The 24,750-nt window shown below is 35.7% G+C and overlaps 3 protein-coding genes across 6 annotated transcripts; 1 reads left to right on the forward strand and 2 right to left on the reverse strand.

Annotated features, from left to right (window-relative positions):
• Window positions 1-12: 12 nt before the first annotated feature.
• On the reverse strand, window positions 13-3,173 carry LOC107083255 (GPI-linked NAD(P)(+)--arginine ADP-ribosyltransferase 1-like). The gene is made up of 3 exons (XM_015372290.1): window positions 3,050-3,173; window positions 2,905-2,975; window positions 13-1,123 (listed from the first exon to the last, which is right to left on the reverse strand). The coding sequence occupies exons 2-3, from the start codon at window positions 2,956-2,958 to the stop codon at window positions 413-415; spliced, it is 765 nt and encodes a 254-aa protein (XP_015227776.1). The 5' UTR covers window positions 2,959-2,975; window positions 3,050-3,173; the 3' UTR covers window positions 13-412.
• Window positions 3,174-7,856: 4,683 nt separating this feature from the next.
• otud6b (OTU domain containing 6B) lies at window positions 7,857-12,859 on the reverse strand. Its single transcript, XM_015372284.1, has 8 exons — window positions 12,611-12,859; window positions 11,222-11,370; window positions 10,791-10,889; window positions 10,370-10,570; window positions 10,074-10,194; window positions 8,606-8,667; window positions 8,419-8,525; window positions 7,857-8,026 (listed from the first exon to the last, which is right to left on the reverse strand). The coding sequence occupies exons 1-8, from the start codon at window positions 12,678-12,680 to the stop codon at window positions 7,942-7,944; spliced, it is 894 nt and encodes a 297-aa protein (XP_015227770.1). The 5' UTR covers window positions 12,681-12,859; the 3' UTR covers window positions 7,857-7,941.
• Window positions 12,860-14,023: 1,164 nt separating this feature from the next.
• On the forward strand, window positions 14,024-24,428 carry rab5a (RAB5A, member RAS oncogene family). 4 transcript variants are annotated; one of them, XM_015372390.1, is made up of 6 exons: window positions 14,024-14,306; window positions 19,471-19,692; window positions 19,823-19,974; window positions 20,135-20,257; window positions 21,765-21,858; window positions 22,065-24,428. In XM_015372390.1, the coding sequence occupies exons 2-6, from the start codon at window positions 19,527-19,529 to the stop codon at window positions 22,178-22,180; spliced, it is 651 nt and encodes a 216-aa protein (XP_015227876.1). In that variant the 5' UTR covers window positions 14,024-14,306; window positions 19,471-19,526; the 3' UTR covers window positions 22,181-24,428. The 4 variants fall into 4 exon arrangements, with proteins under 4 accessions (XP_015227876.1, XP_015227877.1, XP_015227875.1 ...); XM_015372391.1 differs by having other exon boundaries at window positions 19,474-19,692; XM_015372389.1 differs by having other exon boundaries at window positions 14,024-14,196; window positions 19,474-19,692; window positions 22,065-24,427.
• Window positions 24,429-24,750: the final 322 nt, after the last annotated feature.

The raw sequence follows: 24,750 nt of genomic DNA on the forward strand, positions 1-24,750 counted from the left end.
TATATATATATATATATATATATATATATGGCTAATTTTCTGTCCATATTTTACATTACTTCAACTTTTAAACACTTTAGTCAAGCTGCTTATGCAGCTCTAAGCAGCTCATTCAATGCCACATTCTTCAACATTTTGGTCTTTAACATTAAACTAAACTTGTATTTCTTTAAACATCTTTTTAATTTATTTTTCTGATTCTGCTAATTTCAGCCTATGTTGTGAACTTTGGCTTGATTCTGCTCTCTTTCTGGACAGGCATTTAGCTTTTCTGTTTGTTGCTAATTCATAACATGCCCGGCATGTTTCTGCTGTTGGCTTCAGCTTGCCTCTACTATTTTTTAACAAAGAAATTAAGCATTAATCTTTTCTTCTATTTCATATTATTTCAGCAGTTTCTGATATTTTATGCTTACAGTTTAGCATTAAACAGTAAGTTTTTAAGTTTTTCTAGTTTAACTAGTTTGCAATCCAGATTGCTCTTAGTGCCAATACTTTTCAAGACATAGACAGTCTCACAATCTTTCAGTTCTTCAACTTTTTCCTCTACAATCTTGAACACCTCATATGGTGGTATGAGCACTTCTTCTTCTTCAGGATGAGCTGAATACTTTATTATGTCGGCACCATAACAGGTTGTGATTTTAAAGCAGGATTTTTTCCCGTATTGTTTCAAATTTGGATTCAGAGAGCTGGATGTAAAGCTACCAAGTCGAATTTCCTTTTCTTTTTCTTCAAAAGTACTGTCGGTCCTTCTATAAGTATCATAGCAATCGTGTTTGTCATGTTTTTTTAATTTCTGTATAGCTGATGCCAGTAAGAAATATAAAGTGTGGTACTTAAATGAGGTGCCATATACATTTTTACCTGTCCTAGTAGCACTGTTAAACTTGGAATAAACTCCATTTTCATTTTTAGTGTAGACACGAAGAGCTGTCAGTTCATCCGGAGTCAGAAATGGATGATATTTAATAATTTGTTTTTTTTCATTTTCCCAGTCATAATCCTTCTGTTTCAGTTCTTTACTAAACTCTTTGATCTTTTCTGTCATCTCGTCTTTGCAATCACTGTACATGTCATCAACTGAGTTTTTGTAGAATTCTAATGGGTATGGGCCAGACTTCTGCAAAAGAAGAAAAAAAAAAAACATTTAAGACAAGCCGTGTCATGTTATTTGTTCTTTTTTCCACAAACACTAATATGACTTACTCATATTTTCAAACAATAGCCAGCAGTCACCAGTTTTGTACAACATCTCAAAGCGAAAGTGAGGGAGATCAGTAAGGGTGCAGTGTTGGTGTTCACTTTAGACAGTGAGCACATTGAGAGCTTGCAAATTCCAACATAAAAGGGATTCATTAAAAAAAATAGTGAATTTTATTTATTCCTTTTAATTGTATGATTATGACTCGCACCAAATAAAAATTAAATTAGCTTCTGTGAGAAAAAAATAAAGGTAAAGAAAGTGATGACAAAGGACAGGCAATAGCAGATGGAAAACTTAATGAGAAAAAAATAATGTATCAGAAGAGACAATGACTGCAGTTTGTACAGCAGCCCTTACTTCCAGTGGGACGATTTACTGGCTGAGGGAGTGAGACATGGTTAAAGGTTCTTTTTTTTGTTGTTGCTTTTCTGTAGTTTTGTTTTGTTTTTAGGCTTTGGATCACTATTCGTCTGCCCTCCTCAAGTCCTGGCATAAGTAAAGTTAATGAAATATTTTTAATGCTTTTCTTTGCTGTGCGACTCCCAATTTTATTGTTTTATTTTAGTGTTTTACTTTGTAGCCCCGTGTATATTCCTGCCAGACCTTTGAAAATACTGCTGAATTGCTGCGTAGTTTGGGGTTTCAAAACAGGTGATATCTGATTGCAAATGCAACTTAAAATATAATGGCTTATGAGCATTAAAAAAACATTTAGAAAAGAAGCTACTGTTCCTGGAAATTAACGGATATGCGTGAAAAGGAGAATTTAATTTACATTAAAACAGCAGACAGAAAGCTGCCTCGGGCGCCGTCTGCTGGACAGGGCGCAAAATTGCAGAATTGGGAAAAAAAATGTAATATTGTAATTATATCGATCACATTTATAAATATTCTTTAGGTTATTGACTTGTAAAAAAGGTTGCTTTTTTAACATTTAATATAAAAACAAAATAATAATTATGGAGTAACAGTGGAGTTGAGTGTAAACCCATACTTGCCATCGTTGGGCCGTGAAAAATCTTTCTTTCTTTTTTTATACCACTGACCCCCACCATCTAAAGGATTTATTTGCTTTAGCCATGTAACAGAAAACAAAAAATACCAATGAAGATGACTATTTCTTCTACAGGCTGTACAAGTAGGGTTGACAGATACTGCAACATTTATCCCCTACAAGCTTTATTTTTTATTGAAAGGGAATTAGTTGAGAAATTTTTGATCAGAAGGTCTGTGGGAGAAAACATTAAAAATCAGGATTCTCCCACTTACATGAGGAGAGTTTGCAAGTATGTAAGCTCAGTGGCTGACACATCATTTGTCAGCTTTATTCTACAAAAGTAGTTAATATTGTATAAGAAATACATTTTAAAAAGTTCTGTGCCTAAAACTTCCTGTGAAATGGTTGTACGAGGTGTATTCACTTCACTACAGGGTATAGAGATACGTTTGAAAAGAAATACCTAAAAAGTATTACAAAATTTTGAAAAACTGAGTAACCCTGACTACAATACTTCTGATTTTAAATTAAATCTACAAGTTTGTCTGTTCTACATGTGGCCTCCCTTACATCTCTCTGTGAAATAATGCAGGCACCGATGCAGAAAACACTAAAATACTACACCAAAAACATAGTAAATTGCACATTTCTCTAAATTACAGTTTCAAAATAAAATGTTTTTTCATGTTTTTTCACTTACCACTCCACTGAATTGTGTCCAGCAGAGAAGACATAGTGTAGTGAAGATCAGCATGATTTCTTCTTTTTTACCTACAAAATAAACAGCATGATTCTTACTTTCCTAACAAGCACAATTAATGTACGTGAACGGTATTCTAACATACCTGTGGTAATTTCCAGAAAAGAGAATGCGAGTTTGAGAGCTACCTCAAAGTGGCTATGCTGCAGAGCAGGGCCTGAATATATATACCCCTGCAAAAGGAATCTAAACTGTTAATCTTCCTAATCGTCCTTATCTGTTACAGTTATTGTTATCAAACAGAGCAGTCAAATAGCTCAATTTCCATAATGAAAATGTATTCTGAAGTGAACATAATTTGTATTGAGAGCAGCTTTATATTACAGGATTTCTTAAAGGAAAACAACTGAATTCTCCTGCTAAAGGTAAATTTTGGCATCATTTTTGAACATCCATCTGTCCGTCCATCCATCCATGCATAGATGCATCTATGCAAACATTGTTATGGTAAGTCCTGCTATAAAGTTCATTGCGTTAATTCTAACGAATTGTAAAACTATTAGTCAGAGTGCAACATTGTTACAATTAACTCCGTTGTGTCCATGGGCAAGGCACTTCACCTGTATTACTTACTGATAGTGCTCAGAGGGCCTGGTGGCGTCTTTGTATACTGCAGCCTCGCTTCTGTCAGTGATCCCCAGGGCAGCTGTGGCTACCATGTAGCTTGATACCATCACTGTGTGAGTGGGTGAATGGGTGAAGGACTGAATGTAGAGTAAAACGCTTTGGTCAAGGCTCCTAACTTGAAAAAGTGCTAAATAAGGACAGGCCATTTACCATAAAGAGTTCAATTTCCAACCCTGACTCACAGGCATTACTTATATCTCACATTTGCATTCACACCATAGCATACTAGGTAATCATTTTTAATGTGATAAAGCCTTTTTCATTAATAATTTTTTTCAATAAATAACAAAATATATAAAAAACAACAGAAACAGGCAGTCAAAACAAACCTACAAGATCAAAACTTCTCTGTATCATCATATGTTTGTGATTACGTCAGCTGTGATATAATTCATCATATACTCAAATATTCTAATGTACTGGAGGAAACAACCCCATGCTAAATGTGAATTCCCTTTAACATTATTCCTACTAGCAATCAAATTTTTGAAAGATGNTAATAATAATAATAATAATAATAATAATAATAATAATAATAATAATAATAATAATAATAATAATAATAATAATAATAATAATAATAATAATAATGGGGAGTTGAGTGCAAAAGTGTATCGGCCCACAGGGTAATTATTGTCATTTCTTGCCTTGTATTTTCAACCTGAAAATACTTGATGAAGGAATCTTATTCTGAATTTTTTTTTTTTTTATTAAATTGATCATTTTTAAGGGCAACAAACAAAGTAGTATAAATAATAATAAAAATTGAAATGAGAACCAGAAGACTAAATAATAAGGCAGTTTCACCGCAGTGTAGTTAGTGTGCAGTATTGCAGATTAAATTATATTTTGCCTCTTGGAATGATGTTTCATCTCAAGGGGTTATCCAATAATAAATAAACAAATCAAATAAACTAATTAACAAGCATGTACCACTGACCCCCACCATCTAAAGGATTAATTTGATTTAGCCATGTAACAGAAAACAAAAAACACCAATGACGATGACTATTTCTTCTGCAGGCTGTACAAGTAGGGTTGACAAATATTGCAACATTTATCCCCTACAAGGTTTATTTTTTATTGAAAGGGAATGAGAAATTTTTGATCGGAAGGTCTGTGGGAGAAAACATTAAAAATCAGGATTCTCCCGCTTACATCTGGAGAGTTTGCAAGTATGTAAGCTCAGTGGCTGACACATCATTTGTCAGCTTTATTCTACAAAAGTAGTTAATATTGTATAAGAAATACATTTTAAAAAGTTCTGTGCCTAAAACTTCCTGTGAAATGGTTGTACGAGGTGTATTCACTTCACTACAGGGTATAGAGATACGTTTGAAAAGAAATACCTAAAAAGTATTACAAAATTTTGAAAAACTGAGTAACCCTGACTACAATACTTCTGATTTTAAATTAAATCTACAAGTTTGTCTGTTCTACATGTGGCCTCCCTTACATCTCTCTGTGAAATAATGCAGGCACCGATGCAGAAAACACTAAAATACTACACCAAAAACATAGTAAATTGCACATTTCTCTAAATTACAGTTTCAAAATAAAATGTTTTTTCATGTTTTTTCACTTACCACTCCACTGAATTGTGTCCAGCAGAGAAGACATAGTGTAGTGAAGATCAGCATGATTTCTTCTTTTTTACCTACAAAATAAACAGCATGATTCTTACTTTCCTAACAAGCACAATTAATGTACGTGAACGGTATTCTAACATACCTGTGGTAATTTCCAGAAAAGAGAATGCGAGTTTGAGAGCTACCTCAAAGTGGCTATGCTGCAGAGCAGGGCCTGAATATATATACCCCTGCAAAAGGAATCTAAACTGTTAATCTTCCTAATCGTCCTTATCTGTTACAGTTATTGTTATCAAACAGAGCAGTCAAATAGCTCAATTTCCATAATGAAAATGTATTCTGAAGTGAACATAATTTGTATTGAGAGCAGCTTTATATTACAGGATTTCTTAAAGGAAAACAACTGAATTCTCCTGCTAAAGGTAAATTTTGGCATCATTTTTGAACATCCATCTGTCCGTCCATCCATCCATGCATAGATGCATCTATGCAAACATTGTTATGGTAAGTCCTGCTATAAAGTTCATTGCGTTAATTCTAACGAATTGTAAAACTATTAGTCAGAGTGCAACATTGTTACAATTAACTCCGTTGTGTCCATGGGCAAGGCACTTCACCTGTATTACTTACTGATAGTGCTCAGAGGGCCTGGTGGCGTCTTTGTATACTGCAGCCTCGCTTCTGTCAGTGATCCCCAGGGCAGCTGTGGCTACCATGTAGCTTGATACCATCACTGTGTGAGTGGGTGAATGGGTAAATGACTGAATGTAGAGTAAAACGCTTTGGTCAAGGCTCCTAACTTGAAAAAGTGCTATATAAGAACAGGCAATTTACCATTAGGAGTTCAATTTCCAGCCCTGACTCACAGCCATTACTTATATCTCACATTTGCATTCACACCATAGCATACTAGGTAATCATTTTTAATGTGATAAAGCCTTTTTCATTAATAATTTTTTTCAATAAATAACAAAATATATAAAAAACAACAGAAACAGGCAGTCAAAACAAACCTACAAGATCAAAACTTCTCTGTATCATCATATGTTTGTGATTACGTCAGCTGTGATATAATTCATCATATACTCAAATATTCTAATGTACTGGAGGAAACAACCCCATGCTAAATGTGAATTCCCTTTAACATTATTCCTACTAGCAATCAAATTTTTGAAAGATGCAGTCTTTCCAGCTTGCAAGCTCTGGCATACACATGCTCTTCCAGTTCCATTTTATCAGCCACTCTGCAGTAATGAGGCCTGCTGTTATCAGTGCATGGTGTCTTTTGCTAACTACTTGTGGCGAAAGTGAACCATCCCTAACGGGACAAAGCAGTGGAGATTCTGGTAAATTTTCTCCCAAAGAATACATTCTCTTAAGGCTTTTTTCCAGAAAGGTAATACCACTGGACATTCCCAAAAGGCATGCAGAAATAAACCTCCAATAAGCTCTGTCAGTCTGAGGTGGCAGTCTGCAGTACCGGGGCCCCCGTACTGTCTCCATTTCTCTTCACCCTCTACACCTCAGACTTTACCTACAACAGGGAGAGCGACCACCTCCAGAAGTTGATGACTCGGCCAATGAGGCCTGTGTGTAGGAGGGACAAGCTTGAGTATCATCAGTCATCATGAACTTTGTGGACACCAGTAAGACCAAGGAGATGGTGATAGACTTCAGGAGAAGACCTCCACCTTACTCCCCTGTGAACATCAAGGGGCAGGACATAGAAACCCTGGAGTTTCAGATACCTGGGTGTTCATGTAAACAACAAACTGGGCTGGACTTATAGCACTGACGCCCTATTTGGAGGCTGAGGCCCTTTGGAGTGAGCACGCCCCTGCTTATAACCTACTATGACTCTGTGATGGCATCTGGGCTCCTCTATGCTGTCGTCTGCTGGACCCTGGACGCAGAGCGGGACAGAAAGAGGCTGAATAAGCTGTTGAGGACCACTTCTGTCCTAGGCTGCACTCTTGACTCAGTGGAGGAAGTGGCTGATAGGAGTGTTGTCCAAGCTCACATCCATCATGGAAAAACACCTTCCACCGTCTGCACCAGGCTTTAAAGGAGCTGAGCACCTCCTTTTGTGAAAGACTTAAACACCCTGTTTGTAAAAAGGAGCGCCACCGCAGGTCATCCATCCCTGCTGCCATCAGTTTATAATGCCACACTATAACTGCAATAACCTGCGCAATAACTAAGGTGCAATCACTATTTAATAACCTGTTATCCTGTTAGATAAGCGACTTCAGCTGCTAGTTATCTTACCATCTCACTGTTGTTCTGTACCTTGTACCACTTTAATGTACAATGCCAAATCCATGTGTATAAGTCACCTTAAATGTACATAAGTCACCTTAATTGATCCACTGTATATACATGGATTCACTGGACCCAGGAGGTTTAAAGCATCATATGCTAAATAACCAGGTTATATTTTGTTACATTAATTTACTCCTCACTTTTGTCTATTCTGCTCTTTGCTGTCTGCCTGTATTTGTGTAAAAACAAACATGCAAAATAAAACAGAAAACTATGGACAGCATTGATGGTATTTAATGTAAAACTCAACAGTAACCAAATTTCATTCTTTGCTGCTCTTTGAAAGGTGATTCTGTATCTAATGATTGAGCAAATGGACGGAAATGTTGTGCTTCCTTCTCTCTTTTCTAAACTGTCCTAGGAAGAAATAAAACCCCTTTACAAGCATTTGTTTCTCTTTAATAAAGACATTTATTTCTGTCAGAGGGGGGACTGTCTCTTAGTTGTCATCGGCACTGGCTGCTTCCTTTAGTCGCTCCACACTGTTGTAGTGCTCTCCTAGACCATAGGCATGATGCATATATCTGTAAAAAATTAATAAAAACACATATATTTCATGACAGCAAAGGTCAGTGCCATACCTCAATTTGCCTTCAGCTTCTTTACATGAGAAACTGATAATGTGCTATCAGCTTGTCCATGTTTTCATACAGGTAAATCATCCTATAGCATTAACAAAGGAAAACTGTTGGAGCTTACTACTGCTACAGCGAGGTCTGCGATACTGTATGTGAAATGTATTATAAAGACTAGTTTTGCATAAAAAGATTACATTTACAGTCCCGAAACCTGCAGTGAATGCCTCCAAAAAACGGATGCAAATCCACTCGCACCTTTCTATCTCTATGTAAAGCATTTCTGAAAACTAAAGTTTTTCCCTCCAGTTTAAAGGGAATATTTCAACCACTTTTCTTACACAAGAGTGAGGATTTCACCATCGTATTCCTCTCCAATCCTGATTGTTGGGGAGTCAGCCTGGATCACTTCTATTGGCAATTTCAGCACCCGACTCAAAGCCTGAAGCTGTGAACAACAGGAATGTTAAACATAAACTACAGTAAATCCGTACATATTCCTGCTAAATAACAGAGAAAGCAACTCACTTCTAGCTGCCCACCCCAAGCTGCTGTGTGCTCTACATCACTGCAGTATTTTTCAAACTCCTCTGAAAAAACAAAACAAAACACAGAAGATAATCAAACACACAGCAAGGTTATAATAGTTTGAGGTTATTGATTATAATTCAACTTGATTTTCTTTTTGATTTCCTTAGTACCAAACTAATACTAAGAATATTCTTGATCTGTTATGGATGAAAAGGAGTCTGATCCACAGATCTATTCAGTCTATCTCTGTAGATAATTTAAGTTTTGTTAGAAATCTCTTAAGCAACAGGAAAGTTCACTTTAAGTCTTTAAGATATTTGTTTGTGGTTTAATAAATACAGTCGATTTGAAAAAATTTTTTTGGATGGAAAATGTCTTTTTAACACAATTTATGGTGTTTATGAATTCCACTGGTTTGTTTGTGTTTGTCTAACCATCCTGGAGAGAAGCATCTGCTGGGCTAATGCCATCAGCACCTTAGATTACCAGTTTTTCTGTATGTAGTCCTGTTTCTCTTCTAGACATAGCATTGGGCTCAGCTTTTACTGTGACTAACCACATCTGCTTAAGTGTTTGTTTCCAGGACAGAGACACCAGTGGTGCTAGTTTACCTTTACTAGCATAGAAAGTATTTATAGATCATATTTCATATTTATAGATGAAAGAATAAAATGTAATTACTGTTGAACATTCAACTGGCAACAAATAAACGTAACAATCCACTATATAGCAGCATGAAGTGCAGAATGTGTGACACACTCTTCTTCCTCTCAGATTAAAAACACAGAAGCATGGCAGGGTGCGAGTGAAATGGAGTTCTTGCTATAACATTGAGAGACCGTAGTAGCTACTTTTTGCTCGGCCATGTTTTTGTCCAAATACATCGTCGCCTTTTCTTTTTAGGGCTTTCAGCACAAAACTGCCAAGGCAGCGAATTTCACTCTAGTGAGCTTCATATTCCCTTTCTTTTTGTTTGGCTTCCGGATAGAAGAGTCAGAGTAATGCCATCTCACTGCAGAGCTGAGTCTGACGTGATTTTTAGACATACAATGTGAGCAGGTAGATCCCATCAGAGCGTCAGGCCGAGCTGTAGCTGCGTGCAACGATTGAAAAAAATCGCACAGTGAACACCCGGTTTAAGTTTATTTGATATAAACACAATACAGTTTCAGTTAGTTAAAGTTTTTTTTTTTTTTTTACCCTTTTTATAACAGATTCTATTTATTTTAATTAGCTAAAATATTTTCTCAGTTGTCATTTTTTTGTGCATTTCACTTAACCTAGTTGGAATACACACAGAGCTCACTCATAATTATCTGATATACAGCCATAATTCAACTCTTCTAACATATTGTATCAGAGAGAGAGAGAGAATATTGTACATACATACTACATAAATCTAATCTATTTTTCTACCTTCCCTTATGCCGGTTTGTATAACTAACTCATAACAAATCAGTTTTACCTGTTGTGAACATGTCTCCAGTGTTGGGGTTGGTGAGAAAAGGTAGGAAGTCGTCAGCATTATTTCTCATGTGCTCAGCAGTGCGGGACCGGAGTTCCTTCATACTCATGTTCAACGCAGGCTAGGAGAGAAAACAACAGAAAGCCTACTCAATGCAAGTACAAGCTTGATCCGTAATATGAATAAATGTTTTAGATGAAGTAGATTTTATTGCCTCTACCACAGAGTTAACATTTCCCTGTGGGATCTCTGATTAAATAATCAAAACATTGCAACGCTTCAGTAAATGAAACTACCTTTAATCGCTGCGCTAGTTGGTCTTCAATGGCGCGATACATGCAGTGCCCATCAGATGCAATCTCCTTTATCTGCAGCTGTTGCTGAGCCAGTTTCTGAGCTAGCTTCAAACCCTCCTGGTGCCTCACACCCTGGAGGTTCTGCACCTCTGCCTCTGCTATCCTGCTCTCCCTCTCCTTCTCCTGTGCAGCCTTCTTGTCCTGGAGAGCATTGTTCATTCAAAAACCGTAGATTTAATACAAGCTGACAGCTGTAGTTAAAAAATAAATAATACATTAATATCAAAGGTAGGTAGGGATGTTTTTCAAATTAAAAATATGTTATGATTTTTAATTTGGTCATAAAACCAAGTTTTGGATACATTACGGTCTACCTGTTATATGGCAGTAATAACTGAAAACTTTATGAAAGACATCTTACCCTTCTTTTCTGGGCCTTCGTTACACGGGGCTGTTTGGACTCTTCCTGTCCTCCACCTTCCAGCTGTATGGTCTCCACACCATTCACCACTTCCTCCACCTGGTCAGAGGGAGGAACCGTAACAATTAGTAATAATTTATCAGCAACTTATTATTAGAGCATCTTCTGTATCAAAATAAAGTGCTAATCATAAGATTATTATAATTATGAATAGCCATGGTTATATTTTGGAGTAATATTTCAAATACTTTTTTTTTTTTTTTTTACATGTTTAAATAAGTTAAGATCAAACATTTACAAATTGTATAAGAGGAGCCACTGATTATTCCTGTAAGAAACAAAGAAAGGAGTCATGTCTGGCACATGCATCAACATTCAGAGTACTTTTCTAACGGTATCAGATTTCAGTCAATTTGAATAAAAGTGGTTACCTTTGTATCAGCTGTAGATTTCAGCTGCTTGAGTTCCTCTTCATGCTTCTGATTGAGATCCGTCTCCAATTTTGCTATCTCCTCTGTAAGCTGTTTTCTCCGTTTCTTGTCATTTTTGGGGACTGCATTTTTCATACCCTGGATCTTAGCTGTAAAGTAAGCACACAAACACTTTTTAAGGGCATCAAAGAAATAAATCTTGTGAATATTAACTTGAATAATATAGAAATTCACGATATACAAGTTGCACTGAAATTCAGCAGATTCTAAACAGTGTGGAAGAAAAAAACATGCTGCATTAATGAATAGAAAAGGGAAACAATCTAAGCTTAAGAGACCCAAATATGTATTGCAGTTATTTAAAAAGTTATTGAAGTGATTAAAAGCTGTATGTATTTTAGCTGCTCTTGTGGTTGTTTTCTCCAGCTCTGTGAGTTTTGTGGTTTTACGTCAAAAACTGAAAATCATTCATTATCCTCTCGATTTTTTTTCTCTCCATTCCAACAACCATAGTGTAAAATTCTGAGGCACTGTTTGTACAAGAACAAGAACTTTGACTGTTCAGAACCTGCTTCTCGTTTATGTGTATTTTAATGGTGGTTACAAAATGAAAACAAAATGCACTAATATAAACCAGTGTGCATTTCTGCTTCTATCTCCTTAAACCTCAGCCGGCATCGGAAGAAGGCTGCTTACGCTGAGCCTGATTTTCCTTAAGGTTTTTTCCAGTAAAAGGGAATTTATTCTCTCTCTGTCTCTACATTTATGCTTGTTATGAGGGATAGCTGGCAAGTCAATGAGTCGATGCAATCACCTGGTTTTCCTTAGACAGAAACTTAAATAAAACTGGAATTGGATCAGAAGTGAAAAATGTGGATCGTGCATCCCTTTTTTTATTTTTTTTCTAAAACTGCTTGGTTTTAATTAGGTCTAACACTAGTTTTATGTTTTCATGCTTTGGTTCATTTTCAGACACAAGATTCAAAAAGGTTTGAGTCTAATTATTATGTTGTGTAAAGATTTAACAAAGAAAAGAGTAAACAATGAAAGGAAAAAATGCGATTATTGTTGAACATTCAACTGGCAACAAAAAATGTAACAATACACTATATAGCAGCCTGAAGTGCAGAATGTGGCACACTGCTTTTGTTAGAACTCATCCATAGATTAGTACAGATTGTACTATTTGTAAAAAGAACAAGAACTATGACTGTTCAGACCATGCTTCTCGTTTATGTGTATTTTAACACATAAACAGAATGCATTAATATGAACCACGTTTATGCAATGCTGCCAGAATTGACTAACCGTCATATCAAAAAGACAAATAATATAAATTGAGACAGTAAGTTTTGATAAACAGAGGTAACGGTCGGTGAGTTTTGATACCCTGCAGGTCCTTCTTCTCTTTGCGGTGCTGCTTTATCAGGAGCTCCTCTGCTGTCTCCCCTTCTTCCATGACGGGCTGTTTCCTACTGCTGTTTCAGTGGTTCAGTTAGCCCTTATTAATTGTAATTGTCAGTTCAAGTGCAATTATTACAATATCATCAATCTACGCTGTTTAAAATCAAATGTTTACGAGTAATTAGCCTTTAAAACGTAGTACCACAGCCTGACGGAAGTAACCATTTTCTTTCTTCCTCTGGAATTTTTGGAACGGTCGGTGAATCCCTGTAGTAGCGCTTTACCGCCACCCACTGGTGTGGAGTGTGTACTGAACGACTTTTGAATAAGGACCTCATACCCTTTCAAATAAAAGATTTACGTTTTAAAATATTTGATCAAAGATTACTATCTGATATTGAATTTCTATATTATTAATAGGGAATTTAATATTCTCTTAATTTTGTAGTGACTATTTATCGGCTGAACTCTTATAATACCATATTTTTGACACATTTATTTGTATGAAGTCTTCCTATTACAGTACTATTTATCCTGTATGCCCAAATCTGAGCTGTGTTATAACTAGGGCTGCAACTAATGATTATTTTGCAAATCAGTTAATCTGTCAACTCAATTTTCGAATTAATCGATTAATAATAGGATAGCAAAAGGTTCCTATAGGAAGATTTTTTCCAAAATTAAACCAGGGGAAACTTTCCACTTGAAGAGTTCTGTACAGAGCATATTGACAGCAGGATTTAAAAAAAAATCTTAAATGCAAACTGTTTATATATATATTTTGTTACAATGTTGGTGTAATTGCTGCTCAATTTGGGTCACTCTGTCAGCTAAAGGCATGTTTTAGAATCTCTACACTCCAGTTCAAGATCAATCGATGTTTGTTGTTCTTTGATTTTTAAATCACTGAAAACATTTTCAATATACAGAACCTTGATATTACATAATATTATTATTAAAAAATAAAATAAAACAGTATCTTATCTACTATAGTTCAGTATCAGCATTTAATTGTATATAAATACATATAAAGACTTCTTGTATAAAATGTTGTATAATTATATATTTTTTTGCGACAGATTGTAGAATTAAAGTAACATGTTTTTATTTATTTTGGTTATGCTCTTAGCGAGATATATTATCTGTTTAAATTAAATATATTACTTTCATATATTGTGTGTTAAAATAAGTACTATAAATGAAAAATAATTAAAGATTTATAATAAAAAAAACAACAACTATATTGTCGAGCATTACTATATTGTTCTATTAAACTCGTTTTTATTGATACTGTAAGAAATGTGTATAATTGTAAATAAATTTGTGCCTGGGTTTTGCTGCAGTCGCTGTGCTGACGTGCACTGTGACGTCCCTCAGAGCGGAAGAGGTCGTCGTGTGTTTTGGTTCTAAGGGGAAGTTGCGACGAGAAGAAAGAAAGGAGGAGACGTGACGGGATTGTTGAAATTGTTTTTCTCGGTTCCCCATACCAGCCCTACACAAAAGCCCCGGATACCGTGTGTATACACACCAAAGCGGTGGGAGTAAAAGTTTCCCCATCGCCTGGCTCTCAGGTAGCGGACACGTCGCTGTTAGCTGCTGCTGCCTCGCTGTATTTAGCGCTAACGGTTGCTCTGCTGTGCCTCCGTTAGCTGACTTCGGCTAAAGTCTGACCCTTGACAATGTAAATAATTTTAAGCCTTTCGGATTCAGTTTAGTGTTTTTTGTTGTATAAGATAACCTGATTCATTTAACACGACTACAGAAGTTAACTTTTATGACAAGCAGGTCGTTTAGTCACCAGCTTAAAGGATGGGTGGACTGCTATCAAGTGCTAACATGCTAGTGCTAGCGGTTTGGCAACTCCCCTTTAAAAACGCCGTAACAGATTTAGTCCAAGATTATTATTTTTTTAAGGTTAGCACATTATTAGTCAACACGTGTAGCTTTTTTGGTAAATATTTGTAGTTGTGAGAGGTTAACTATGTTGTCCAGCTATCATCCACAAACAACATGTTTGCACTGTGAAAGCTAACCAGCTAAACAACCATTATAAAATCTCTATCTAATATCCAAACAGAGCCAGGGCCGCCGCCAATGTGTTTATAGTCAACGACTGCCTTTTGATTTCGTATTCGTGGTGCGTTTGTTGACACTCCTTCTCGTAAAGTCTGGGTAAACAGAATTGAGTCCTGTAGCGTTTTTGTCTTTTTCTCATGCTTGTTTTTTCGGCATTCATTGCTAAAGTTAGTGTGTAAAGACGAGCCCTCCATTTATATTATAACTCTCACAAATAAAGGAGCTGTTTCTGAATGTATAGAAAGATGATCTGCCTGGCCCTTTACTTCAATTTTAGGACTCTTATTGTATTTCTTCTAACTGCAGTATCTATGTAAATATCATTTCTTTTTATTTAAATTAAAACAAGAACGTATAGTTTTAATTGATCAAACATCCCCCATTAGCTGGATCTATCTGTCACTATAAATGAAGTGAATATGATTTAAATATTTTCTATATCCTAAATGCCTCATAAATGACTAAAATAATTTTATAGAAAAGCATCAAGAAACTGACCAATGTTTATTAGTGGACTTAACTTTTTTAATGACTGGATAGTATGATATTAAAGACTGAAAAATCTTTTTACTAAGCGCTAATAACACTACACGTGGAAGTTGTTATTGTGCAAAAAGATTTCATGTTTGCTATTCTCAGTGTTTGGGAGATGTTAGAGGAAGCGCAGATAAAGTCAGAGGAAGCACAGAGAAGCTATTTAAAATCAAACTTTATATTCAACATGTCAGGAAATGTTCACAGTTCATTCAGACCTGCAAAAGTCTATGGAATAAAAGGAAGGCTGGACATAGTAAAGAAAAATTATTATTTTTTTTATTCTTTTGAAGTCCCGTAAAAATTAAAAAAATATCCACTGGACTTGGTTTTCAAGATTTAAAGACGTTTCGCCACTTCTCCAGGAAGCTTTCTCAATTCAAATGTCTGGATCCGCAGTGAGTCTGACTCTTATATAGACAATGGCTATGACTATGACCTGGATGACTGAGAATCTTCATCAGCAATTCTTTTGAAGGTGCTGAACCTCTAATAAAAACCCCCACTTAGAAATGTTGGGCTGCATAATTGAAGATTTTGACAGTGCTACTGCTAAGATAACCATTATCATTCTCTAAGGTGAAATTTTCCCTTTTCAAAAGTCTCCTTGAAATTAATTTAAAATATAGACAATTTTTTTTTGTGTGTGTTCATTTTATAATAGTAAATCAGTTCTACAGAAAATGCATGAGCAATCGTAGTAGAAAGTTTAGCGGGGGAATATATGCTTAATACTGGTCTTAAATCTTTCTATACTATGGTTCTTATATAGAAAAAATTCAATTGTCTAAAATCGATATCCAGAGTTCAGAGCTCTTTAAAAACTGGTGATCTGAAATCAATCACAAAGTTCTCATCTTTGTATCATAGTATAGCTAGATATATAAATCACTGATACAGTTCAATGCTGATGCCGATTATTTTGGCAATGAGCTAACCGATCCCCAATATGTGCTATAGATATTTTAGGCTGGTTATTGAAGCCAATATTACTTTTTCTTCTTCCAGTTACACAATACAAGTGACGCAATTTAAAAAAAAAAATGTCACAAAATTCTCGATTTAAGCCAAAAAAATAACATCAATTAAAAACAAAAAAATAGTAAATAGTAAATGCTTTTAATGGGGTTTCAAGGCATGTTACTAGAAATCGGAAAAGGCCATCTACATATCGGCTGATACCGACCCAAAAACAAACCCGCTAATGTTGGCTGGCTAATGTGTCGGTCTATCTCTAGAAAAATATAAAATAACAATTAGGTTGTTATTGACTACTTCACTGACTTAAAAAAAGATTGCTTGAAAAAGACTTCCCATATTCATGCTCAATAAACCAGTGATGTATTTGATAAATGGTGCGTAGGAAAAGGCAAACATATTTTAAAATATTTGTAAAGGTAAATTATTATGATTTTATTCTAATACTCTTTATGTGTATTTTTTTAGTAAAGTAAAATATGGAAAGATTTGAGAAGATTGCCTAAATTGTAAACAGAATTTATTACTGAAGGGCGGCAGTAAACACTATCTCTTAAAACTTAATTTGGTTTCAAAAGGTTTATTCTCAAAAGAGCTAAGCTCTTTTATGAAACTAAAGGAAAAGGGAAATAAACCTGGTGCATGTGTGCAGGTGAATAGTCTGAAGTTTATCTTTGTTGCTATGCATGTTTTACTCCTTTATTTATTTCAGCTGAATTTAGAAGTTTCCTTAATTTGGTGTTTAAATGGTAGTTTGAGTTGTCTACAATTCTAAATGTTCCATCTGTCAGTGCGTATTTCCACTTCTGTATTTGATCATGTTTATTTTGAAATCCATGAATAGAAATCATACTTTTCCAAGAACGGTGGAAATGATCCGATAAAACTGCTCTAACCATGTGTCCCACAGTTGGCATTTATTCCTAAAGAAGTTAGTGAGCAATGCATGGTATGCATCTAAACAGTAGCTCTCACAGAGAAAACATGCTTAAATACTGTGGGTGGGACTTATGTCCTCATCTTTCTGTGCTGTAATGAAACAGGGCTGTGTTTCAATTCACTACTTGTGTTGCTTTCTGTTACTCTATCTGGTTGAGACAGGCTCCTCTCATGTTTTCAGTGATTCACTCTCCTTTTTGTTCCAGCTTTAATTTCAGTTTATCAGTGTATGATTCAGACACATGAACAGGTAAAACATGTTTAGAAAACAGAGACAGCTTAAAGGCATGTGAGGGAAGGTTTTCATTATAAAATGCAGATTCCGCTTGTAGTACTCCTCATTTTTCATGTTTGTTCGTCAGTTTTATAAAAGGTTTGTGTGGTTGTTTGCTTTTTTTGTTTGTTTGTTCTTTTTGTTATTCTGGAGGACTTTTGAGTGTTTTTTTTTCTTTTTTATTAGATGATGTGTGGACGGCATCAATTAACATTTGCTAGATGTCACTTCCTTGCATTCAGTCCAAACTTTGCTATAAATTAACTTTAAGATTAAATGTGATGCTTCTTTAGCTTCTAATATGGAGCTTTGTGTACATTTAGGAAGTTCTTTTGTTTTTATGTGAGCAGTGGCATTGTTTTTTTTACTTTTTTTCTAAATACCTTTTTTGCAACTATTTCAGTTGTTGACTCTCATACATCTTTGAATGGCAGCTCATAGATGGCAGTCTATATGCTCAAGATATAATCTGTCTTTGTCCTAAGTGTATAAAGAAATAATCATAATTTACTGTTGTAACAGTAAGAAAGAAACTACTTATATATACATAAAGCAACCTTTATAGGGGAATAGGCAATTAAAGAACTGTTTTTTCCACCAATGCTATCCTTTGGCGTCTATATCTCAGGGTGAAATCAGTTCATAATTTCTGTGAACTAGAAGATAAACAAGCTGTAACACCACTAGCTGCAAAACATTTAGTTCATCATATTTTAGTAGATTGAAGTGAAACGTGGTTTTACAAGCAATTTCACCATTTGAATTTGTTGCCATATAAATGAAGGTCACCTACCAAAGTGAATGATAGAAATAAAAGTTTGTTTTTAAAAGTAATGTAGATCATTCGTCATTTTTATTACAAAGCTTAAGAGAGGAAAAAAATCAAAATTTTTAGCCATATCACCCAGCCATAGCTTATAGGTATCTTTTCCTGTTAAATTGATCTTGTTAAATTGAAAAAAACTATATGGTGAACTCAGTTAACTGACTGTTCGGACAGATTGTTACTACTTTTCACGCCTCATTGGTCATGTGACTCCGCCTCCCCAGCACAGTGCCTGCGCCATCTTTGTTTTTGACGCCGCTGTCAGGTAGCAGCAGCCTTTGGCAACAGCGGGTCGCTGTGACAACCAATACCATAATAGTAAAAGGGAACATATTTTGCTGGCAGGTTTCGACATTTTAAGTTAATTAAATAAACAGTTTCAGGTGTGTGATCATAGCGATCTGCATCAGCAACGCTGTGTGTCTTCCTGCCAGCTCGCAACCTGGCTTCTCTGATTGGTTGATATGGCGCGTCGAGCAGCAAAAGTTCAATTTTTCGAACTCCAGCCTCTGCTGCTTGGGGTATTTTTAACATTTGAGCAAAGTTTCTGGGGAAGAACAGGGCGTACAATTTGTCATTTTTCTTAGTAAAGGCCGTATACATTGCTAACTAAAAGTCTGGTCAAGTCCTTGGGCAAGACACTTTGCCCACCTTGCACACTGTTGGTGATCAGAGTGCCTAATAGCATTGATTGTATGGCTGCCTTGTTTCTGACTGTCTGCCCCAGAGCATCTGTGGCTACAGTGTAGCTTCCCACTTTTCTTTGCATCTCTAGCTGTTAAGGCATACCCAAAACGCTTCCCTTTATGGGTACGGTTTAATGCATAGTCAGTAAAAGATGTCCAGTAGAGAAAAGTTCAGTGTAGGAAAACAATATAAACTATTTATTTGTCCTCTGCTGGCTAGTGTGACTTTAGTTTGAGAATGTTTCATTTTTAATAGGGTCTTCATGTTGTCACTAGACTGGGATTAATCATCACCTTCCTTAGCTGTGCTTGACAGAATTGATTTATTTAAAATCGACATGTTCACACTGTTATATTGTTATTTTAATAAAAATATGCTGCTCTTATGTTTCTCATTTTGATTTTGAAATGACACCTGAAATGTGTCCATGTTTAGGAAACGCTTTAATAATGAGGTTTTCGAAGACGATTTCAAAAGTTTAACGTTAATTATTTAGTAGTAAAGCAACTTGTATGTTCTTGTTTTCTAAAGCAGACGCCCAGGTCGTGAAGTTTGGCCCAGAGGATAGCAGAGAATCTGATAAGGCCATGGCAAACAGAGGAGGAGCTACAAGACCCAATGGACCCAACGCAGGGAACAAGATCTGTCAGTTTAAGCTGGTGCTGTTGGGGGAATCAGCCGTTGGGAAGTCCAGCTTAGTGCTTCGCTTCGTCAAAGGCCAGTTCCATGAATTTCAGGAAAGCACAATAGGAGGTCAGTGATTTTAAAGGTTGGCCCATTGTTTGTGATCAGTTTTGTATGTACAGTAAGACTTTGGAGAGAATGTTGTGTGGGTGGGAGGTTGATGATTCAATCTTGACTCATCCTTATTTTATCTCCTCAGCGGCTTTTCTCACCCAGACCGTGTGTCTAGATGACACAACAGTGAAGTTTGAAATCTGGGACACTGCAGGTCAAGAGCGGTACCACAGTTTGGCACCCATGTATTACAGGGGAGCACAAGCTGCCATTGTGGTCTATGACATCACAAACGAGGTACATCTGTCACTCACTATTTTTCCAGTTTTGAGGGCTGCATTGATGACACTTGCATATCTTGAGGATGGGGAAATATGACCAGATCAATTTTATAACAAGCTGCAGCATGAAGTAAAGCGATAGTGTCAACATGTGGCACGTGGTCTTTGTTTCACAGGAGTCCTTTGCACGGGCGAAGAACTGGGTGAAGGAGCTACAGAGACAAGCTAGTCCTAATATAGTCATCGCCCTGTCAGGAAATAAAGCCGACTTGGCCAGCAAGAGAGCTGTGGATTTCCAGGTCATACTTATATTGTTAAACGATACTGCATTAAGCCACCTGGTTTTTGTTTTACTACTTACTGAATCATATAGCTTATATCAACCCTATTAAATTCTCCATTTATACTCTAAAACAAACATAACAAGTATTATGTTAAGACGCAGCTTTTCAGAAATTCTTGCAAACCCTTGAATTTTCCATGTTTATAATTTCCCAACCAAGACAGTCTAATATTCTATTAATTAAATAAACTATAAATCCTTTATGCTTTAGATTGTTAGATTTTTGTTAGATTTTTTTTGAGTTGAGATGAAAAATTGGTTCTATAAAGAAGTGAGTTTGGGAGAAAATGCATCCAACATGTTTCTGATTTTGGTTTGTTAAATAGTTTGATAACCATATATCATTTTCTTTCCACGTAGATTATCCTGCAGTTTGTGTTGGGTTTTCGCTATGGTTGAACAATTCTTAAAACAAACAGTTGAGAGTGTTGACTTCTATCTGAATTGGGTTCATAGCAAACATAGACATAGACCCTAAATCTCAACATTGTTTAAATAAAAAGGTTGAATCTGGCCTGGATCTGCTGTTGTCTCATGCAAACAGATTGGATGTCATTATTTTTGACTATTGCGCCTTAACGCTGCTTTACCGTCTTAAACTTTTTGAGCTGTGTTAAAGAACAATTTTGAACAAATTAACATTTACATCCATCGATAAACCCTATACATAGTGCTTACAGGGTTTCTGCGGGTCATTCAAAATCATTAAATTAATATATTTTAAATTAAGGCCTTAATTGGCATTAAAATAAATTAAATGTGATTATCATTTAAAAGGCTTTATAAAAAAAAAAGTCAAATATATCAGATTTAACTGGTTTCACGTGGTTGCGTGGAACTGCTCCTGGTTGATCCTAAAGCTATATGTTCGGAACAGAAGCTCGAGGCACAGAAAAAGCTAGAGAATGGGAAAATGCTAATTTTAACATAAGTGGCCAAAAAACGAGAAATTCGGGACATGGCTGCAGCCTGTCGATGGTAAAGATTGCAAAGGATTTGGCCGTGTTTATATATATATATATATATATATATATATTGGAGTTCCTCCTTCCTGTATAAACCCTGGCTTGAATAATAAATATTTATTGAGATTTAGACAGTAATTTACAACATGTAAATTACAACATACAGTATTTCTGCAGTAATGATAAGTAACAATATATATCCTGCCCTGTATTTATTACATGATATTAAATAAACTTAAAAATTGTGTTTACAATGTGAAAAAGTTCAAAGCATTTAAAATACTTACTCTTTAGGATGTAACTTTCAGGCTTAATTTTTCAACTTTATTTTACAGTTTTATAGAAAAACAAACATCTAGCAATTTAAAATAAAAGCTTGCTTGGAAATGTAATTATTTGTTGCTCCAAAGTGTTTTTAACCTGACAATTGTGCGAAATGTATAGAGAAATGTGTCAGGAAGTGTTTTTCTAATTCTGTTGTGTGCTTGATGTTAACAGGATGCTCAGTCATACGCAGATGACAACAGCCTACTTTTCATGGAGACATCAGCCAAGACATCAATGAATGTGAATGAGATATTTATGGCTATTGGTAAGTTATCCTCCATATGTTGATAATTTAATTCCATTCAAAAGTACTTTGTTGATCCCAAAGGAGAATTAAATGTTCTTGCAGCTCCCAGATTTTTTTTTTTTAACACGAAATATTACTGCTTATGCCATCTTTGGCTAAAAAGTGTGTGAAATAGCATTTCTTTTCCTTCTTATGTTTGTTGTTTTTGTTTTTTTTTTATTTAGCAAAGAAATTGCCAAAAAATGAACCTCAAGCTCCAGGAGTCAACAGTGGCCGGACCCGAGGCGTTGACCTGACAGAAGCTGCTCAGCCAGCCAAGGCTCCATGCTGCGCTACCTAAAAATGAAGAGCACAGTTTTCCCTCCCTGACCTGTAAACTAGTAACTAATGTGGCCGACGCCCCAGATGCCACTGCAGCTACTAATGCAACATGTCCCCCTTTGTTTGAAACAGAAACAGATGCCCTGTAACTTCATCACACTTATTTTTGTATCACAGTAGCCAAGTCATCAATGCCTTTTAGGGCTCTGCCTCTTCCATTAGGGTTCTGTTGGTACCTGAAGAAGCCTCCCAACCACTCTGCTTTTTTTTTTTTTTTATGCATCCAGTTGATTAGGTCAGCAGTTAACACTGATGTGTCTGTGATGAAGGCTTAGCTTCCCTTTTCTGGGGACTGCTGCTTTATTCACACCGTTCTTCTGATTTCTACCATCGTTTCATGTCAAGAACTTTAACGTTCAGATCGATCATCTTTGGTTGATTTGTGTTCGTTATCTTTTGCTATATTTTGTTTAAACTACAGATGCACATTCCTGTGTATTTAAGTGGATAAAGAGCACAAATAGAGACAAGTTGCAGACATAGAGCCATTACTTACGGCTCTGAGAAAAGAAGCAATGGTTATTAAAAAGTCAAAGAGGAACCCTGAGATCTGTGTACCTACCCTGTCATCAGGACCTTTTATTTAAAGTTTAAAAGACATTTTTAAACTTTTAATCTCCCTCAAGCCACTAGCTTTCGCTTGTGGTACTGTAGTCTCTAAGCAACTGTGCCTGCTTTTTTTTTTTGTGTCCATATTGGCTTTGTTTCATGTTTTGCTGTATTGCTCAATGATTTGAGTGTTTGCAATTAGTATTGCACCACAGCAAAAAAAAGCCCACTCTCTCCTCCAATCAAGACACAGAGGCCTCTAAGGTACACATCAGCAGCCGCTCATCTCTTCCATGTTTTATCCATTCATTAATCCCCTGTTGACCATCCATTTCTGTTCAAACTTGGGTTGGAGGATTCAGTTTATGCAAATACTTTGCTTTTCCCATTATTTCAGTGTTGCTTGACCGCTGCAGGGTTTGCACAGGGTAAAAAAAACAAAACAAAGGTGGTGGTTGTAAGTGGGACGCTGCAATATGTGAGGTCTCTTCATGTTTATAGTGGAATTCTAATTATTTCACGTTTCGATTAGGAAGTGCTTTAGACACATCGGTGTGTCCGTGTATTCAAACTTTTCTTGGACTGGCTGGCTGGTGACTGATTTCATCTGTAGACTTAGAGTCACATGCACATTACACACGTTTGCACAATGGAGCACACATTCACTGAAAAACAGCAGATCAGCTCCCAGGCAGTCTGTTACACCTCATCCACATCACTGTTAAGCACATTTCTTTTTTGTCTTTTTTTTTTCTATGACCCCACATGTTACATTCACATATTGACACACATGTTACTTATATAGACTTTTTTTACCGGTCTGTCTTTCTCATGCCTTGCACTAATGATGCTTATGAATTTATGTTGTCATAATCTCAGTCAGTGTGTTATAAATATATACATAATATAAATATATAAATAATATACTGTAAATATGGTGTTGCGGTGTAGTCTACTTTTTTCCTGTTTTTTCTAGTGACTAATGCTTGCTATGGAGTTATTAAAAATAATTATTAGGGGTAAAACAAAAAAAAAACTGTACAGATGGCAAGAACACAGCTACAGTTTTGTTTGGAGTTTTGCTGTTTTCACAAAAATGGTTAAATTATAATCAGTGGTGGTCTATATTAATGTATGTAGTGGTATTAACTAAAGGTAAAAGTAAAATTGCATTTATTTACACATCTAAAATGTTATACCCAAGCATATTAGATTCAGACTTTTTTTTTTTTTTTATGACCTTTGTGTTGCCTTTCTTTTGTTGTATTTATGTCCTCGGTAAACCTGAGCAATGCAGTGGTGGGAAAGTTTCCCTTAGTTTTGATAAATGACGATCTGACCATCCACATCTCAGCTAGCATTTTTACAGTACTGCAGGATTGATAGAATAGAGGTCAGGTAATCTAATAGGGATTTAAATGGTATCTTTTTTTTTTCCTGTCAGCACTTCTTTGCAAAAGAACACATTTAAATGCAACCATTTTACAGTCCTGTTATGACAAAGTACATTCTGAAATAAATTTGATCATTTATCATTGTAGTTTGGAGGTTTGTGTCTGCATGTTTTTAGTTGTTTTCCAATAGCTTTAAACAGGCTGTAATAAGAGTTTATAAATATATTCTTGTCAAATTAGTATTTTTTATTGTGTCAGGCTGTAACCACAAATTAATTTCATGCTCTTATTGTTGCATAAAATGTGATGTAAAAATGCTTTAACAAAAAAAAAAAAGCATGGTTTTCACCATTTACACATTGGACTTAAAATTCTTATTTGAATTTCCCTTAAACTTTGAGTCGGCCATATGCTTTGAACTCAGTCTTTTCTGGAGTCCTAAGTCTTTAGCACAAACAGATTTTTGTTTTTCCCAGATTTCAACTGGTCCCTTTCTCTTATCAACGATCATATTATCCTGTTAAAGAAAAACATTCCCATGTTGTGATGCTGTTACTGTATTTTCTTATTGTTTCATAATGTAACT

The sequence above is a fragment of the Cyprinodon variegatus genome, unplaced genomic scaffold (assembly GCF_000732505.1).
Source record: "Cyprinodon variegatus isolate N-32 unplaced genomic scaffold, C_variegatus-1.0 Scaffold71, whole genome shotgun sequence".
NCBI classification, from domain to species: Eukaryota; Metazoa; Chordata; class Actinopteri; order Cyprinodontiformes; family Cyprinodontidae; genus Cyprinodon; species Cyprinodon variegatus.